Below are 20,376 nucleotides of genomic sequence, written 5' to 3'. Positions count from 1 at the left end.
CAAAAAAAGCGAAGAAACGAAAAAAACTGAAAACCCAAGAAAGAAAGAAAACCAAAGAATAAAGAAAAAACCCCAAAGAAAACTGAGAACATAACAAAGAAAAAGAAAAAGAAAACGAACTGAATGTATGGAATGCATCGAACGACACAGCTAAAGAGTCGGCCCGTAGTAGTCAGCGTGTAGGCGATTCCCTAATAGGAATGGTATAGGTGAGACATAGCCCTGGCGCATACTGATGCCTCCTCGTTTGATTATTACTAGTGCAGCAAAGATGGAGTGCCTGGGCCTGGGCCTCATTTCAGTTTCTAATATTTGGTGAAAGAAATATAGAAACCGCACTTAAATCTACCTGAATAGTGGCATAACCCTTGAACTCAATTTTGTTGCTCCCTCCAATATTAAAGCAGCGTCAATTAATATGAATCGAAGGGAGTATTATTTACACTCAAATCTTCAAAGCCATATAAATGATTCCCTTGAGTGGTTTTGCAGTTGACATGTAAAAATATTGGTGCTTTTGACCACGGATTGTGATGTTGACCACGTGTCGTGGACTCATGTGTGCCGTGGAGATTGAGGGTGATTTCTATACTTCTCTCATCGTTGATGTTTGGTTTGTGCTCCTCGTAATCAATCTAGCACACATGGACATGAACGATAGCCACACTAGCACTTCTGCATACATTAGAGTGCTAGATTCTTTTGTTTCCTTCTTTGGACCCAACTATGGGGAGACGTCATATCTGAGGTGAGGGTGGGGTGCAGCAAATAAAAATGGAAGGTTCGTTGCCACTGACACCCCCCTGCCCCCCGCGAACGATTTCGTTCGATTCAGCAAACCCCCCGCATGAACAGGACGTCACGCGGGTCCTTAGCTAGGCCTCCTGGCCCAACAGAATTCTCTTTGCACAAAAAATAAAAAAGTGTCGAAGTTGTCCAAAAACAAAATTGTATATACAAAAAAACAGAAACTTTATGGCATATGCAATAAGTATTAACATTAACATGCAGTGTACAATAATGGCCATGTTATATACAAAAAAAATGCTGACGTCTATTACAATACGACAAAAATCGTGCATAGTAAAATTTGCATGGAACTGTAGAAAGACTAAACTTGTAGAAAAATTGGCATGACGTAGATCAAAACCAAAAACGCACAAACGGTGCAAGGTTGCCATGACGGGAGATGTTTTAACGTAAGCTTACCTTATGTAAGTGACGTGTATGGAATTTAAAAAATGACATGCACAAGAAACTAAAATGTGTCATATCTTAGGAACATGAAATGAAAAACTTAACAAATATGAATTGCTATTATGTGTGAACCTAAATTGCCATTGTTTTGTATAAGACGATGGAAAAAGGGAAAATATATGAAAATAGTCTAATGAAAACAAAATTTTGCTAGTAGAACAAACTATTTCACAATTCGCCATGATGCTATTTTTTTACAGATGGAAAGTTCTACAAAAAATTTGATTCATAAAAACAATATGCACAGATGAGCGCGCGCGGTGGAGCATCTCGCCAGGGATGTGGTCGTCGTCGGGTGAGTTGGTGACTAATATCCTTCACGACCGACTTTGTGCGCTAATGTAGCCGTTTATACTGCTTCAAGATTCATGACTAATATCCTACCGTCCAATAGCCGTTCACTCTAAAATTCTAAAAATCTTTTTTTTAGAAACTGAAATTCTAAAAACCCGACGTGTGATTTTTGGTGTTTCGTCTTTAGTTTTGCCCGGATCCTCGACCTCATCAAATTTTACACCACGTGCATTCTCCACCTCCCTCGATCACTCGAATTCCTAAATCTAAATCGGCAAATCGTCTTCTTTCGGCGATCCCTAAATCGTCTTCCTCCGGTGACCCAAAGCCCGACGCCTTCCATGGCCTCATCGAGCTCTTCCCAAACTGTTCACCTTTAATAGGGGTCTTTGTCGCTTATCACTTGCATTATTAGCATATTGTTTGCTTATCTTGGTATATAGTTTGAGTGTTTGACCTTCGGTTTAGCCAACGCGGCTGCATTCCAGTGTAGACTTTGGCAGAAACCTGGAGATACGATCCACGAGCATGGTAAGGCGTTGTTTTGCGGGTGTTGCGGTAGCCCGTCCACGGTCACCGTGTTGTCCTTTGTAACCGCGGCAAGCCGCCAGATAGTCTGTAATTGCTCTTTCTTCTTCTTCTTCTTCTTCTTCTAATACATCGACACGCAAAGCTTTTGCATGGTAAAAGAAAAAGAAAATTAAACTTCGCTTGGCTGAACTCTATCTGTCTTGACCAATTCTTCAAACACCTGAGGATAAGAAAGAGTGAGGGTTTTGCTGCGTCATCTTGACCTTCACTGTTCCAAATTTCTTGGACGGAATCTGCAGCTGCAATGACATGATTGGCGTCCGATCGAGCTGACCGTTCGCAGCAAAAGTTTGACACGGATTTTCTTCACGCGTTTACGTTCTTTCCAAGGATCTTCGCCGTGTTGAATGGGTGGCGTGCTAGTAGTACTTGAAAACAAAACAAAAACAGTGGCCGCTTCTATGTCGATCATGACCAAGGATCTCCTATTTCAGCCCAGACCGCATGTAAAGCTGCAGAATCGTCCTTGCTTAACCTTCCATTGTAGAACCCATTTCTTCTTCTCCCAGACGAGCAAACCAAGTCATCAGCATGTCTACCACCCCCTTCCCGTTCCCCACTGACAACGCACCACCATCATTCGGCGACGATTTTAACAAACAAGTCTCCAGAACCACCAACTCATTCCTTACCATCATCGTCGGTGCGCTCCCAACAGATCTAACACTGAACAATAATCCAAGATGATGTGTGTCTAACTCCGATTTTTGCATCTCATTCATGCAGTTGTTTCGGTGCTGAGCATCCTGGGATCCGTCGCCATAGTCTACTTCGTGTACAGGTGCGTCAAGAAGAACGGCCTCCCGGCCATCAACATCAACACCACCAGCCCCGCGCCGGCGGGGAGCACGACGCTGTACGCTGTGGTGCCGGACTCCCAGATACGGGACGCCACCGTCGAGCGGTTCCTCAAGGAGATCGCCGGCAAGAAGCCCATCCGGTTCACTCCGCAGCAGCTCTCGGGCTTCACCAACAACTACTCCGCCCGGCTCGGCGCCGGCGGCTTCGGCGCAGTCTACAAGGGCATGCTTCCCAACGGCCTCATGGTCGCCGTGAAGCGCCTCCACCCCGGCCACGACGACAGGACCTCGCAGGAGCAGTTCATGGCGGAGGTGGGCACCATCGGGAGGACGCATCACATCAACCTGGTCAGGCTGTTCGGCTTCTGCTACGACGCCGGCGTGCGCGCGCTGGTGTACGAGTACATGGAGCACGGCGCGCTCGACTCGTACCTCTTCGACCGGAGCCGCTACGTCGGCTTCCAGACATTGCGCGCCATCGCCGTCGGCGTCGCCAGGGGGCTCCGGTACCTCCACGAGGAGTGCCAGCAGAAGATCGTGCACTACGACATCAAGCCCGGCAACGTCCTCCTCGACGGCGGCCTCACGCCCAAAGTGGCCGACTTCGGCCTCGCGCAGCTGCTGAACCGGGCGGACACGCACAAGACCGTCTCTGGGATGCGCGGCACGCCCGGGTACGCCGCGCCGGAGATGTGGATGCAGGCCGGCGCCACCGAGAAGTGCGACGTCTACAGCTTCGGCATCCTCTTGTTCGAGATCCTCGGCCGGAGGAGGAACTTCGACGAGGCCGCGCCGGAGAGCCAGCAGTGGTTCCCAAAGCTGGCGTGGACGAAGTACGAGAGCGGCGAGCTAATGGAAGTCGTGGCGAGTTGTGACGGCGCGTGCGAGGAAGACAAGAAGGCAGCGCATAGGATGTGCGAGGTGGCGTTCTGGTGTGTGCAGCAGCAGCCGGAGGCGAGGCCGCCGATGGGTGTGGTGGTGAAGATGCTCGAGGGCGAGATGGACATTGCTCCGCCCGCGAACCCGTTCCAGCATCTCATGGCAACGCCGGCGGCGGCGAACCTGTGGACCACGGGGACGAGCACCGTGAACTCAGTGTCGACCTCGGCAAATGGTGTTCCTCGTGGTAGCGACGAGATCGTTTAAGCTATGGGATGCTCTACAGTTGACTCGATCGTAAGCCCAAGGAAACCTTTTCCTTGGAACAATAGACGTAGAGCATAGGCATTGGTTAAACGTTATTGTAAAATTTGTACTCCCTCCATTTCTAAATATAAACCCTTTTAAGGAGGGAGTAATTCACAACACACATGTGTCGCAAAACATCGTCTGCTTTGTTGTCATCTGCTGCCTACAATGGAGGTTTCATCTCTGCGCTCTCATGCAAATGCTAAGCATGCATGAACCATGTTTACCCCTCTCTTCTATGTCTCCCTACCTAGTCATGTCTTAGCGCCGCCCCTCGTGGTTGTCGTATTTTTTGGTTACCCCGAGAACTCGCAGTACCCCAAGACGATGCGGTCTAGCCCCCACTTGCTTTCTCTGAGAACGTATCTCGTGCAACGAGCGAACTCATGCACCAGATGCACCAATTGCACATGGGCCGTTGGATGCAAAAGAGAGGGACAAGATCTGGCTGTGAGATGACCCGCTGGTATATTTGCAAAACAGACCTTGCAATGCAACTAAATCAACCGAATTGACCTCCCCATGCCCCAATTTGTACCCAATTCATCTATGTTCCCTTGTCATCTCTGTACTGCTGCAACAACCTTGATCTAGGACAAAATCGTGATGTATGAATATCTCTAGGCTGGATGCGATCTGCAGCACCAAAGTGATGAAAATTTTAACATGGCCCATGCGTAAATTTGGAGAAATCTCAAATGGACAATGCAATAGAATGTGCAATATTTGTGATGTATGAATATCTCTAGGCTTTTCAAGTAGCAACGTTACTCTACTGTGACTGAACCAGATATCTCAAGATTGTATATGAAGACATGTATTTCATACATTTTTTTGACCAAGCTTCTGTTTTAAACAATGCATGCTAGCCAAGAAAATTGTGTCACTATTTGTTTTGTGCTTTTCATTCTTTCTTCTCAAAGGTTAATACCATAGCAAGTAATTCATTCTTTCTTACAAAACTTCATTATTTTGATTTTGATTTTGTTTTGTTTTAACTTTATTTTATTTCTTCTTAAGGGTAAATGCTAATGCCACTAACTCGCTGCTTCTTAGACAACTTTTTTTTTGCGAAAATTCCAGTATTATATGTTTATTCTTCCATATGATGGAAACACACAATTTTTTTCAATATTTGTTTCAATTATTTTCAATTATCTTCTTCTTAAAGGCTACCAATGCCACTAATTCCTTCTTTCTTACAAAACTTCATTATTTTGATTTTTTTCCTTTTTATTTCATGTTCTTTCTTCTTAAAGGATAATACCAATACCACTAATTCATTCTTCCTTAAAGAATTTTATTATTTGATTTTGTTCTAGTTCCTTTTTTTCTTTTTTCAAGGGTAATACCAACGCCATTAATTCATTCTTCCTTATAATACTTTTTTTAGTTTTTATTTCATTTTCTTTATTTTAGGGGTAATACCAATGCCGCTAATTCGTCTTTCTTGTAAAATTCATATTTTGATTTTGATTTAAATTTTATTTTATTTTCTTTCTTCATTAAGGGTAATAACAATGCCACTAATTAATTCCTTTCAAAAAACTTTTCTTTCCGAAACTTTCACTATTATATGCTTATTCTTGCATATTTTAAAATATCACAATTTCCTTGCATTTTTTTTTTGAAAATTGTGTCATTATTTGATTTATATATTTTTATTTCCTTTTAAGTGTAATATAACACCACAAATTCATTCCTTCTTAGAAACTACTTATTCATCGGTATTACCACTATTTCAATTTTATTAGAAATTTCATTATTTTGATTTGGTTTTCGTTTTTATTTTCTTTCTTCTTAAAGGGAAATACCAATGTTTCTAATTTTTTTCTTTCCTCTCTAAGGGTAATACCAATGCCACTAATTAATTTTCCTTATAATACATTATTTTTTTGATTTTTTTTCTTTTTATTTCATTTTTCTTCTTCTTTAAGGGTATAACAATGACACTAATTCATTATTCCTTGTAAAATTTCATTAATTTGATTTTTTATTTAGAAAACTACCAAATCATTGGTATTTCCACTAATTCATTCCTTTTAAAGATTATTTTTCTCTCGTTATTTTTATTTTGTTCGTGGATTCCTTAAGGTGACACCACCACTAGTATTAGAGTTTCAAGCAACCGATCCTTTTTCTTATTTTAAAATTGTACTATTATATGCTTATTCTTGCGTATTATAAAACGGCAAATTGTGTGCAAATTTTGTCTTATTTGTGCGTATTTGTTTCATATTTTTCATTTTCCTTCTTCTTTCAGGTTAATACCAATGCCACGAATTCATTTTCCTTAAAACTCATTTTTTTTGTTTTATTTTTTATTTTTTATTTAGCGTACTAGTATAGATGGAATGAGAAGGCTAGAGAAATGTAGAAGTTTTATGTTCTATTCTGTTGCACATAGTTGCATAATATTATTTATGTATGTATTAGTTATTATTTTCATGCACGCGCGCATACGGCACACTACAGTCTCCTGCATGCAAAAAAAGGTCACTGACCTAAATTACTTATTCAGGAGTCAGTCCCTTTTTCTTACACAATGGCCATCTTCAAGCAGCGACTTAGAGGTAAATACACTGGAAGTCTTAGAACTTGCACGCGATGGTCGGTTTGGTGCACAAAGTTATAAAAAACGTGATTGTGGTCATCGAACTTGAGGGGGCGTGCAAGTACGGTCACATATTCCATAAGCGGGCGTATCCGGTGCTTGTGTGGCACGCCAGCGTAGACAGGGCCCACTGTCAGTGACACATGCATGCATTTTTACACAAAATCCCCTTGCCTTTTTCTTTTTTGCGAAAAAGGCTAACCACTAGTGGGTTCTTCCTGTTAGTAGGAACAAAAATTAACTTGAAGTTGTGTGACTGCTACGCGTCTCGAACCTGCAACCAGACGCTCGGCCTTAATGTAAAATAACAGTGGCGCGTGGAGCAGAAATGGACTGCGGTCCGCTCGGACCATTTTGCACTTTTTGTTTTTTCTGAAATTCGTAGTATGTAAATAATAATATCAATAATAAGACAACTTGCAAATGTTGTTCATGTATTATTATTTAAAAATAATAATTATGAGTTATAAAAAACGTTTGTATAATCATCATACAGATATTTTTCAAAATATTCAAAATTATAAAATGTACCTATTTTAGAAATTCGTGGAATATTTTTTAGAATGTCCATTACTAAAAAATGTTTGTATAATAGCACCGGTTCGTTTTATTTTAGAAATTTGTGGAGCATGAAACTTTTTCATGTATTATTTTGAAATATTTTTATGAATAATTAAAAAATTGTATAATTATAATTCAAATATTTTAAAGTTAAATTTCATAAATATTGTTTTGATTATACAAGCACTTTAATAATTATACACACATTTTTTAATTATACTAACAATTATTTCCGTATTAGTAATCATTTTTATTTAATAAAAACATAAATTTTAAACATTGTAAAACAATATTTGTGTAATTCAAAATATGTTAATGCGTTAAAATAACTATGTGACATTTATAAAAATGTTTAAATATTCTAAAAATATTTGTGTAAATTAAGAAATGTATGTTGCATTTTAAAAATGTTTAAGAATTTCAAAAAAAAAATATCCGTGTAGTTATACAATGTATGTGGCATTGAAAAACAACGCAGCGCAACGCACACCCAACAACCGAACAAATCCCTCCCCTAGTAAGCAAACGCAGGAGAGGCAACGCCGACGAAGTGAAGGGCAACGGCGCGACGAACCGCTCCCTCGACGGTCAAGCAGCTCGCAGCCCTCCCGCACAACCAAACGCCAGCAAAACAACGGTGTGTCTACTTCGCCTAGGCACCGATCACGTGGGTAATTCCCCACACCCGAGCATGCCGGCAAAAAAGAACTAGAGCGAATCATCGCAACATGTGCCGTTTGCCGCCGCCGGCGGCGCATCTACCGCGCAAGCCGCCGCCTACGCCCACGCACGCACGCCAGATTCGCCGGCGATCGCGAGTTGGACCAAAGCGAAGCATGAACCAGAGCTCAAAGTCCGAAATGGACGTTTCGGAGTCCATGTACCAGACCAGAGCGAATGCACGAGTGCTCTATCCCCAGTTTCCCACCATTTTAGCGAGCACTTAGCTTAGTGATAACGCGAGGCCGTGCAGCGGGCACGTATACGCTTCCTTTTCTTAGAAGACGACTTTGTGGCATTGGCACCAGCACGACTTTTTCCTGCGTATCGGCGCAGCACTAAAAACTACCGCCGCCCAAGCTGCATGCGTGCAGTACCAACTACTCCTACGTACTCCCTCCATTCCACGATGTAGTACCTATAGATATTTATGAAAGTTAAACTTTGCCAACTTTGATCAAGTGTGTAGAGAAAACTGTTTACATCTACAATACCGAACATGTACATTCTGAAAATATAACTCACGATGTATCCCATGATGTGCAATGGCATTCTAGATGTATCTACTTTTCTCTATAGATATGGTTAAAGTTTGTAATGCTTGACTTTTACAAAACATTATGGAACGGAGGAAGTACTGGCTAGTTTTTCATGTGTGCAAGTCAATTCTTTTTCTTATTTTTCTGTCTGCGTGCGCGCGCGCAGTCCATGTTTATCCCATGCTCGGGGATTCTTGTTCACCAACATTTATTTAGTGAGTATTGACATCACCCCTTGCATTATACAATTGTATTACGTGTCGTACGTACGTTAGTCGTGTTGAATTCCAGGCTCAGTGCATGCATCTCTGCTCTAGCATGATAGATCCGATATACCATCCCTACATGTGTCGATGTAAATAAAGGAGAGCTGGATGATTTAACTAATTTGGCCGGTTTTAGGCTTTTGGCTTCTGCGTGAGGTTCTCCTCGCGCCTGGGCGACCGTGACATGCTGCGACCGGCCGTGAGCTCATTACAGGAGTAGTAGTAGTATGAGCATCTTCAGCCGTTCGGCCCCCCAGAGCACCGAAAAACTGTGCCTTGGGGGCGAGCCGACGCTAGTTCGGTCCCTGGGGGCGGCCTAGCTCCCAGCCACGGCCCCAGGCGCCCTCAGCCTTAGCAAATTCAGACGTAGTTCATTCCCGCGCCCAAAAATAAACGCCACAATCCGGCGATCAAGCGGTGATCGACGATCGATGAAAAGTTCGGCGTACAAAAATCAGAACAGAAACGCGCATCAGACGGCGAGGCAGTGCTGGAGGTTGGTCCGGAGTAGGTCGAGCTTGACGGCGCTTGTTGACATCAACGCCGACCATCGCGCCTCGGTCTTCTCTTCACGAAGGACGGCCCGGGCCTGTGCGTCGGCGAGGCAGTGCTGGATGGATTCCTGCACGCGAGCGGTGGCCGCGTCGGCGTGTTTCCCCTTCTTTGGCACCTTTGTTGCCGTCCGGCCGCCCTTCTGACGCGCCCGGAGCCGGCGCATCCGGCTTGTATGTCTCCTTGGCCTTCTCGAGGGTGCGCCGGACTTCCGCCCACTTGTCGCACTTGTCAATGCGCTTGTAAACGTGGAGGTATTTGAACTCGGCGTCGTTGTTGCTCTGCCTATACAGGCCGAACATGCGCAGCAACTGCGCGGGGACGAACAAACAGTTGGCGGGCGCACACGGCGAAGAGAGACGGGAGACCGGCGTGGCAAACCTGATCCTCAATGCTGGCGCCGCTCTCCGGGCGAGCGGCCACCTCCTCGACGACACCATGCCATTTGTTGCACGCCCCCTGGATGCGCCCCCAATGGTTCGCCATCGCCTTCGACTCGCGCTGCATGTAGACGCCTTTGAAGTAGGGGGTCGACGAGCTTGCGCTCGTCGAACTCGGCCTTGATGCGCGCCCAGTAGTGTCGATGCTCTGGTTCGCGCCGGTGCTCGGGTCGAGGCAGACAACTTTCCATGCCTCGGCGAGGCATTCCTCCTCCTTGGACGCCCACTTGATGCGCGGCTCGGCTGACCTGGCTGTCCGCTTCTTCTTCTTGCGCCTCCTCGCCGGCTCCTCCTCGTCCTCGTCCTCCTCCTCGTCCTCTTCCTCCTGCTCCTCCTGCTCCTCGTCGCCGTAGACGTAGCCGAGCTCACCGTCCATGCCGCTGCTGAGATCCACCGCCTCATCCGCGGTGAACCCGGGAGACGCGGCGGCCGCGGCCGATCCTTCCGCGATGATGTCGTCCATGTCGGTCTCGGTCTCGTCGGCGTCGCCGAGGTGCGAGAAGGGCAGTGCGCAACGGCGGAGAGGGGGCGTCGGGGAGGACGCGTACGCGGGCGGCGAGTAGTTGTATGGAGGGTACTGCACGCCGGTGAAGGCGGGCGAGGGCGTGCGCTGGGCCGGGTGTCCATGGGGGAACGTGACATTTGGGTTGAACCCACCGTGCACGTCCCCGTCGGCGTAGCCCGGCGATCCCCATGGCTGCGGCGTCGGAGACCCGACACCTTGCTGGCCCCAGGGCGCGTACGACGCGTGGTTGCCGGGGGGATTCATCATCCCCGCGCGTGCCGCCTCGGCCTCGGCCTGGTCCGCGGAAGCGGCAGCGGCACCCGCAGCCGCGCGTGCCGCGTTGTCACGGGCCTTCTTGGCGAGGGCCCTGTTCCGCCGGTCGGCGGTGACGGCCTCCCGTCGCTGTACTTCTACCCTCCAATCGGCGTTTGTCATGCCCGGCGGCTTGGACGGCGGCGCCCTCGGCTTCCTCTGCTTCGGCTGGGCGACGGAGGCGGTCGCGGTTGCCGCGGCGCAGAGGACGACGTACTTCTTCGTTGCCATGGCGGCCGGCTGGGAGGCGAGCGGGAGAGAGAATGGCGGGAGGAAAGGAGAAAATGAGAGGGAACTGGGGGAAAAGCGGGGAGAAACGGCGAGAGGAAGCGCTCGACTCGCCGACAGGGCGGACCCACGCGCGCCTTTTCGCTTGTGCCGGCGCCCCAGGCGCCCCCAGGGCGCCGGGTTCTGCCTGGGTCCGCCGGCACCAGATTCGGCCCGAGCCGGCGAAAAACGGGCTTCTGGGGGGGCGACTGGGTCGTTTTTTCGGTGCCGCGTGGCAAAAACGTCTGAGGAGGACCTGTTGGGGACGCGGCTGGAGATGCTCTAATTAAAACTGCGTAAAGAAAAGTGTGCAAGCTAGTGCCGTTTCGACCGTGCGACGACCGTCTTCTCCTGACTCCCCTCCAGTGAATTCAACTGTTAGCTACCTAGTATATAACCCAAGGAAAAAAGTGTTATCTAGCTGTGGAATTCTGTGATACATGCATGTTAGATTTGTTGAGTATATGTGTTATGTGTATATTGTGTATTGGGCCCTCCTTCTGCTTTCTTGTATAGTTGAGATCCGTGGCCCACCTTTGTACATCATATATACGTGCGTATGCACGAGAACAATACATCGTGCAATCATAATCTCATACATGGTATCAGTTTCCTAGGCTTCTTTCTCGCTTCCGCTGCCGCCGCCGCCGCCACCCAGCCGATGCTGCCACGCGTATCGCCGCTCCCGTGTTGCGTCTTGCGTTCGACAGTTTCGTGTGTCTACCCGGCAACCGCGCATGTATGTATATACGTGCTTGTACAGCCGATCGATCGCTAGCTTCGCCTAGCTAGCTTCACGTGCAGGAAATCCATCCAGCAGCCTGGTTTTATACGTGGTGGTCCACAACTAGTACGTACGCATGTGTCTCTCGACCAAAAGCATTGGTCGGCGAATCCGGTCGCCCGCCAGCCCCAATGGCGTCCTCTGCTGTCTCGCCGCTGGCGCCCTCTGGCGCGGCTCCACCGCCGGCGCCCTACGGCGTTGCCCCACTGCCATACGGCGCGGCCGCCACCTACGGCGCGGCCGGCGTCACCCCGCCAGCCCGTCCCGATTTGCCGCCCGGCTCGGCTCCGCTGTCGGCGCCGACTCTGCCCGTCGACCCCTTGCGGTTGCGCGGGACGTTCGACGCGTCCGTGTACGGGGCTCCCGGGTACTGGTGGGGGTCGTCAGCAGGCCAGCAGGTTTTTCCGGCGGGCCATCCGGCCTACCCGGCACCGATCGCAGCCAGGGCTGCTTCCCATACCGTTTGGAGAGTACCCACCGCCGCAGCCGAGCGGCGGCTACAGCCTCCCCATGGCGTCTCCGCCCCCCTCGTCGGCCCTGCCGCCGGTGCCCTGGGACCCGGTGCTCCTTCTCGCACTGCATGCCGCTCCTACGCCAAACAACTACACTGGAGGTGATGATTGGTACATGGACACTGGGGCTACGACTCACATGTTTGTTCATCCTGATAATCTTGCCTCCTTCACTCCCGTCACCATCGACCGCCGCATCATTCTCGGCGACGGTTCCACACTCCCTATCACACATGTCGGGCACACTTCTTTTCCTTCTAATTTCATGCCTATTACTTTGTCTAACATACTTGTGTCACCTCATCTTATTAAGAACCTTATTTCCGTTCGTTGTTTAACTCGTGACAATCCTGTTACTGTTGAATTTGACGAGCTTGGATTTTGTGTCAAGAACACTCGAACCAGGATGTTACTTCACCGCTGTGACAGCCTCGACGAGCTCTATCCGGTGCATTCCCCTTCCACCTCCACCACCGTACCGGTTGCTCTCTCCGCCGGTGTTGATCTCTGGCACGCTCGTTTGGGTCATCTCAACCCCGTCACACTTCGTCATATTCTTAGGAGTTTCGGCTTCAGTTGTCATAAGATAGAGGATCACACCTGTCATGCCTGTCGCGTCAGCAAACATGTTCGCCTCCCGTTTAATAACTCCACCACCATAGCTTCTTTTCCTTTTCAGTTGATTCATAGCGATGTGTGGACCTCTCCGGTTCCTAATAATTCGGGCTATTTATATTATCTGGTTATCCTTGATGATTATTCTCATTATGTGTGGACTTTTCCTTTGCGCAGAAAGTCGGATGTACTCTCCACTTTGACGGCTTTTTACTCCTATGTCAGCACGCAGTTTGGGCGTCTCATCCTTACTCTTCAGACTGACAATGGAAAAGAGTTCGACAACCTTGCTTTCCGTACTTTTCTGTCGCACCACGGCACAGTTTTTCATCCACATGCCCGTATACTTCCCAGCAGAACGGTCGAGCCAAACGCTTCCTTCGCACTCTGAACGACTGCGTTCGCGCGCTCCTGTTCCATGCTAATGTGCCGCCTCGTTTCTAGCCGGACGCACTAGCCACTGCTTCTCTTCTCCTTAACCTTCGCCCTTGCCACCCATGGTGGAACTATGCACCTCACCATCTTCTCTTCGATACGCCCCCATCTTATGATGGCTTGCGTATTTTCGGGTGCCTTCGCTATCCTAGCACTGCCGACTCCGCTCCTCACAAACTCGCACCTCGTTCTGTCGCTTGCATCTTCATCGGCTACCCCTCCAACTCCAAGGGATATCGGTGCTACGATCCCGTCTCCCACCATGTGTTCACTTCTCGGCACGTTTACTTTTGATGAGCATGTGTTTCCGTTTCACCAGGTACCCCCGGCTGTTCCTCCCGCCACCGGTGACGCGGGCTCCTCGACGCCTCTCCCAGGGCGCTCGCGCGCCTCTCTTGGCCCATCCCCTGGCTTTGAGGCGCGCCCCCGCATGCGGCGCCTCCTACAGCCGCGGCGCTGGCGCCCCTAACGTTTCCGACGTTGGCGCCCGCGGCCCCCTCGGTGCCTCCGGCGCCCCCGGTCCCCCCGGCGCCTGTGGCCGGTCCGGTCACCCGCGTGTAAGGGCATTTTTATCCCTTAGTTGGTTTTGGTGATTGATGACAATGCTTTTGCGGACTAATCATGTGCATCAAATATTTCAGATATATTGACTAGGCACAAGATGATTGGGCTCCCCTCAAAGGCTATAGAAGACGGCGTTTCTCTTCGGTTCTTTTCGGTGGTATTGAGTCGTAGGGAAGCCGTACTATTAAGAGGGGGTCCGCTTTGGAAAGGTTGGGTGGATTCATCACGTACACATCGTCCCTTGCACCTCCTTTCCTCTTGCCTTTGGAGCATCCTAAGTTTTCCTTGTCTATGCAATTATAGCTCTTGTCTGCCGAACTAGGAAGTGCGGTAGTACTGCTCGTCAGAGCGGTAGTACCGCAGGACCTTGCGGTAGTACCGCCCGCTGGTGCGGTAGTACCGCAAGGCCCCACGGTAGTACCGCTTCTGGTAAGCGGTAGTACCGTGGTCCCTGCTTAGTTCCGCAGCTACGCGACTGTAAGGGGCGGATGTAATTTTTTACATCCGCACCTCGCGCGGTAGTACCGCGGCTGGCTTACGGTACTACCGCGTCGGGTTTTTGCATCGACTCCAACTCTGCGGAAGTAGCCACGGATGTAATTTTTTATATCCGTGCCTTCCCATCCCTGGACAGCCCCTGCCTTGCAGTAGTACCGCAAGGGGGAGCGGTAGTACCGCGCCAGCAGTACTACCGCCCTCTGCCGTAGTGTTGTGTGGCTGTTCTGGTCTCTGCTGCGTGGGCGGTAGTACCGCGGGGCTCTGCGGTAGTACCGCGTACCCCTGCGGTAGTACCGCGTACCCCTGCGGTAGTACCGCGCCTCTGGTGCAGTAGTACCGCGTGCCCCTGCGGTAGTACCGCGTCTCAGGTGCGGTAGTACCGCGCTGCGCAGGCTGAGTTGGTGGATAACGGTTGAATTTGTTCTCCCACTATATAAGGGGTGTCTTCCTCCTCTAGTTGACCACCTCTTCCACCTCCAAGCTCCATTGTTGCTCTAAGCTCCATTTTCACCCGATCTCCTTCCCTAGCCAATCAAACTTGTTGATTCTCTAGGGATTGGTTGAGGAGGCCCCGATCTACACTTCCACCAAGAGATATTTGAATCCCCCACTAATCCCTTGTGGATCTTGTTACTCTTGGGTGTTGAGCACCCTAGACGGTTGAGGTCACCGTGGAGCCATAGTCCATTGTGGTGAAGCTTCGTGGTGTCGTTGGGAGCCTCCAATTAAGTTGTGGAGATTGCCCCAACCTTGTTTGTAAAGGTTCGGTCACCGCCTTCAAGGGCACCAATAGTGGAATCACGGCATCTCGCATTGTGTGAGGGCGTGAGGAGAATACGGTGGCCCTAGTGGCTTCTTGGGGAGCATTGTGCCTCCACACTGCTCCAACGGAGACGTACTTCCTCTCAAAGGGAAGGAACTTCGGTAACACATCCTCATCTTCACCGGCTCCACTCTTGGTTATCTCGTGCCTTTAATTGTGCAAGTTTATTTGTGCCTTATCTCTTGCTTGCGTGTATGCTTATTGTTGTTGCATCATATAGGTTGCTCACCTAGTTGCATATCTAGACAACCTACTTTGATGCAAAGTTTAATTTGGTAAAGAAAAACTAAAAATTGTTAGTTGCCTATTCACCCCCCCTCTAGTCAACTATATCGATCCTTTCACCGCGCCCGTACGGGTGTTTTTCGCCCGAGCTCGCGCTATGTCGCGGATGACTACGTCCTCAGTTCGAGCCGCTCTTCGTGACCCGCTCTGGATGGCTGCGATGCAAGAGGAGTTTGGCGCTCTGTTGCGCAACCGGACGTGGCAGCTTGTTCCCCGTCCCTGGCACGCCAACGTGATTACCAGAAAGTGGGTCTTCAAACACAAGCTCCGTCCTGATGGTGCCCTTAATCGCTATAAAGCGCGCTGGGTCGTTCTTGGCTTCCGACAGTGTGCTGGCATCGACTTCATCGACACCTTCGCTCCGGTCGTCAAGCTCGGCACGATACGCACGGTTCTTTAACTTGCGGTCTCCCGTGCTTGGCCGGTGCACCAGATGGACGTCTCCAACGCCTTCCTTCATGGTCACCTCCAGGAGTAGGTCTTCTGCCAGCAGCCCGCCGGGTTTGTTGACCCGGCGCTTCCCGACCACGTGTGCTTGCTCTCGCGGTCCTTGTACGGACTTAAGCAGGCCCCGCGCGCTTGGTACCAGCGCATCGCGGCATTTCTCCACAAGCTTGGGTTCCGCTCTACCCGCTTGGACGCCTCGCTCTTCGTCTATCATCAGGGCGCTGACACGGCCTACTTGCTACTCTATGTCGACGACATCATCCTGACGGGCTGTACGACTGGTCTCCTCAGTCAGCTCATGGCTCGTCTTCGCGCTAAGTTCGCCATCAAGGACTTGGGTCCTTTGCACTACTTCCTCGGTGTCGAGGTGGTGCGCCGTCCGGATGGCTTCTTCCTTCATCAGCGGAAGTACGCTCATGAGCTCCTGGAGCGCGCCGGCATGCTTAACTGCAAGCCCGCCGCTACGCCTGTTGATACGAAGGCCAAGCTTTTTGCCACAGATGGTTCTCCTGCTTCGGATGCTGCTTTCTATCGGTCTGTTGTTGGTGCTCTCCAGTACCTCACTCTGACTCGACCGGAGATCCAGTATGTCGTGCAGCAGGTGTGTCTTCATATGCATGCCCCCCGAGACGTTCACTGGGCTGCCGTCAAGCGGATTCTCCGCTATGTCTGTGGCACTATGGATCTTGGCGTCACGCCTCCGCCGACACCGCCCTCACCACCTACTCCGATGCAGACTGGGCGGACTGCCCTGACACTCGTCGCTCCACCTCGGGCTATTGTGTCTACCTTGGACCCTCCCTTATCTCGTGGTCGTCCAAGCGGCAGCCTACGGTCTCTCGTTCCAGTGCTGAGGCTGAGTATCGTGCGGTGGCCAATGTCGTCACCGAGTGTTCGTGGCTTCGTCAGCTGCTTCAGGGGCTCTCTTGCCCTGTTGACCGTGACACGGTGGTCTACTGCGACAACGTCTCGGCGGTCTACCTCTCCGCTAACCCGGTGCATCATCTCCATATTGTATATTAGGCCCGCCTCCTAGTTCCTTATATAGTTGAGGTCCGTGGCCCACCTTTGTACTCCCTCCGTCCCAAAGTTCCTGTCTTACATTTGTCTAAATACGGATGTATCAAGTCACGTTTTAGTATTAGATACATCCGTCTCTAGACGAATCTAAGACAAGAATTTTAAAACGGAGGGAGTACATCATATGTACGTGCCTATGCACGAGAGCAATACATCATGCAATCATAATCTTATACAAGATTAAGCCCCCGTTGATCCGCAGAAATTCCACAGAGAACAGTCCAATAAACACCTCAACTGAAAACATCAACCCGCCGCATGCAAGGAGGGAACTTAAGACGAGCGAACGTGTGCAACATGGCGTAGGGGCATACGCAGCAGAGTCCGTCCTACTCGACCGGAAAGGCACCGGACGGAGCACCAACCAGGCAGAATCGTTAGACCGGCCGGTCGCGTCGCACGCCCCATTTCGCAACGCTCCTCAACTGTTTGATCTGGCCGGCCTGGCCAGCCTGTTCTGAATCAGCTCAGCTCGGCGCCTTCGGAGGCAAACGGTAGGTCCTGAAACGATCGGTTTTTTTTTTTGAAGGAAAAACTCTATCTGTATCACCTAGATAGACGATAAGGTTAAGTTAATTTCCAAGAAAATCAAATGCCGCCGAAAAGATAACGTAGGTTAACGACGCCGCCGCTGATTGCACGGGTGGTCAGAACAACCACGACTCTGCGAGCCTGGGCTAAAATATAGCTAATCCATTCAGCAGCCCCCGCCAAAAAAAAAAAGGGGGGGGGGGGGGGGGGGGGGGGGGGGGGGGGGGGGGTTCCAGCTTCAGCAGCACTGCTCAGCCAAAGTGCTGGTGCTAGAAAATGAAGTGGTGCTACTGTAGATTCTTCAGGTCAATTCCTGCCTGGCTTGCTATAAATGCACACGTCAAACGGACCCCCCTTGGCAAGTTCGCGGACATACGCCGCTAGCCCGTGCCATCCTAATTCCTAGACACCTCCCGGCGATGTACTCCTGCGACGACCGCGACCGCGACCGCTCGGCCACGGCGGCGCGCATCATGGAGTCCGGCGCCAAGTACCAGCCATGCAACACGGCGGCGACGCGGACGGCCGCCGGCCAGGTCCCCGTGGACAGGCAGCAGCAGCCGTCGCCGCGGCGCGCCAGGAGGAAGCACTCGGGGTCGGCGTCGGCGTCGCGCCGGTCGGCCACCACCGTGGTGGCGACCGACGTGTCCAACTTCCGCGCCATGGTGCAGGAGCTCACCGGCTTCCCGCCGGCCGCCATCTTCCGGCCGCTGCCGCGCCGGGCCCACGCCACCGGCCACTCCCTGGCCGCCGCCGCGCATGGGTGCGGCGGTGCGCTGCAGGGCCACCGTTCGGACGCGGCAGCCACCGCCGGAAACTTCCCGGCCGTGGCGCAGCCGCTGGCGCACCCGCCGCAGTGCGCACCGCCGGGCGTGTTTGACGGGCTGCCCGACCTCGGGTCGCCGGAGTTCGACACGTGGCCTGACTTGTCCTTCGAATGACATACAGCAGTCCTGGTCGGTAGATTGTTATAATCAAGGGTGACTTGGTAATTTCCTCCTGCTCATGTTTATGTTTGCGTTTGGCAAAGTCCTTTTCAGAAACAAAAGGATGTCATTTGTACAGCACACAAGTTTATACATGGCTAAAGTACTTAAGGGCTTAGCTTTTTCATCAGAAGAAATACATTCCGGGTTTTTGCTATAATCTGACAAACATCATGGAATATATTGAAAGACTCAAACCAAGAAAAGAAAATACATCGTGGTATCCAAAGGCTTTCAACCCCATCTTCTTATAGCCAACCCACACGAGAACCCCGTCTACCTCGCCGCCAGAGATATTGTAGTCAGAAAGGAGCGGTTGCAGAGACCGAATCATAATCGTAGAAACAACACACACCATTATTATGGGCTACAAGTGGCACAATAAAAACCTGCCGCAAGAGGCAGTACATAACATACGCTTGAAGAACGTTGACCGGGACGCGCCTTGTGATCAGGTTGCAAAGATTTGTTGCAAAACAACCAACGGAAAGGAAGAACCCCCGTCTGAGGCTTAACGAAGAGAGAAGAAACTCCTGTACCACCTTAACACTTATCAAGATTCAACATCAGGTTTGATATTTTGTACGTCGCCGGCTGCACCATCACATCGCCCAATAGATCTAGCTGCCCAGATGCATGGGACCACACCCTCACAAGCCAACCGCCGATTTTGGAGCGAACACTGTCAGGGCGGGGAGGAGATCGGAGGGACTTATTCCGCTGTTGCGATGTTGTCGTCGCCCAACATCCCCGTTGAGACACGTGAACAAAAATCTAAGCAAAAAGAAAGTACACATTGGTCGGAGAAACCAAGTTCCCCTTCGTCTCCCCATGCCAAGATGGTGGGAACAAGGGGCATGCCAGAGAAGAGGGTTAAACCCTAGCCACCTTGTACGCAGGAAATAGAAGGAACGAGACCTCGTATGTTCTATACTATTTTTTGTCGCGTGGAACCTACAAACATTTTTCTTTAATTGTTGAACACTATCGGCATCTCCTCCCTTCGGTTAAGTGAAGAGAGGGATGCTATTATGTGGAGGTTTGATACTAAAGGGGTTCACAGTGTTAATTCTTCTACTTTTAATTTTAGGGGTGTTTTCCCTATATAGATTCATACTATGTGGAAGCGTTGTGTCGACGGGAAGTGGGCGTCTACCCCAAATCGTGTCGCTTGTAGCCCTAGACAGACCATCTGGGCGGGCCCAGATCCAAGCTCCACACAGAGGTCGTATCCTCGCGGGTAACTACTTCAAACGGGTGTCCCATGGACTCCCAAGAAGGAAGGCGTCTGGCTACCAAACGAGGAGGAGTTTGAGTCGTCCAAAACTAGGAGACCGAGGTGGAGGGCAGTCGAACCAACCAAGGCCACTTATAAAAACTTCAAGAATAGGATGAGGAGGGAGGGAGGCTTAGAATTCGAGGGCAAAGACGACAAAGGAATCGAAGCTCTGGTTTAACCTAAAGTAGATTCAATCTAAGACATCACGCCTAGTTTGACCAACTCAAGAGCTAGTGACCTCATGACAAAGTCATCGGACCCCCATATTCCACTTGTTGATATATTGCTCCCCGATATAATCCTTTGTGTGGTTAGCTATTCGGCATAGCCAACCATTCGACCAAGTGGGGATGGCCAAATTATGGCCTTTGCCCATTGTGCAAGTAAGATCATAAGTGAGCGGTACACTTTGAGACACTAGAGAATGGTCAAGGATTGGCTAAACCTTGAGAGCATTGACATGTAAAGGTGGGCGACGGAGTGATCTATAAAGGATTGGCGAGCCAACATGTCAAAACGAAATGAAGGTAAATAGAAGAGCGATGTCCTCTATCACCATGCTCATTGCTTGGGGCATTTGTAATGAAAGAAATTTGCGGGTCTTTCACAACAAACCCTGTGCACCCACAAT

General features: G+C 50.0%; 2 protein-coding genes across 2 annotated transcripts; both read left to right on the top strand.

Moving 5' to 3' along the window:
* The first annotated feature begins 2,557 nt into the window (after positions 1 to 2,557).
* LOC123141789 (G-type lectin S-receptor-like serine/threonine-protein kinase At1g34300) lies at positions 2,558 to 4,249 on the top strand. Its single transcript, XM_044560864.1, has 2 exons — positions 2,558 to 2,785; positions 2,869 to 4,249. The coding sequence occupies exons 1-2, from the start codon at positions 2,674 to 2,676 to the stop codon at positions 4,086 to 4,088; spliced, it is 1,332 nt and encodes a 443-aa protein (XP_044416799.1). The 5' UTR covers positions 2,558 to 2,673; the 3' UTR covers positions 4,089 to 4,249.
* A 13,571-nt stretch (positions 4,250 to 17,820) lies between these two features.
* Positions 17,821 to 18,626, top strand: LOC123141788 (uncharacterized). Its single transcript, XM_044560863.1, has one exon. It carries the CDS (start codon positions 17,900 to 17,902, stop codon positions 18,419 to 18,421), a length of 522 nt encoding a protein of 173 aa, XP_044416798.1. The 5' UTR covers positions 17,821 to 17,899; the 3' UTR covers positions 18,422 to 18,626.
* Positions 18,627 to 20,376: the final 1,750 nt, after the last annotated feature.

The sequence above is a fragment of the Triticum aestivum genome, chromosome 6D (assembly GCF_018294505.1).
Source record: "Triticum aestivum cultivar Chinese Spring chromosome 6D, IWGSC CS RefSeq v2.1, whole genome shotgun sequence".
Taxonomy (NCBI): domain Eukaryota; kingdom Viridiplantae; phylum Streptophyta; class Magnoliopsida; order Poales; family Poaceae; genus Triticum; species Triticum aestivum.
The sequence above is the reverse complement of the archived record's forward strand: the minus strand, read 5'-3'. Positions and strand labels throughout refer to the sequence as shown.

Coding starts and splice junctions, on each gene's coding strand:
- LOC123141788 (XM_044560863.1), top strand. CDS start 17,900: ATGTACTCCTGCGACGACCGCGACCGCGACCGCTCGGCCACGGCGGCG.
- LOC123141789 (XM_044560864.1), top strand. CDS start 2,674: ATGTCTACCACCCCCTTCCCGTTCCCCACTGACAACGCACCACCATCA. Junction 2,786..2,868: donor ATTCCTTACCATCATCGTCG/GTGCGCTCCCAA, acceptor TCATTCATGCAG/TTGTTTCGGTGCTGAGCATC.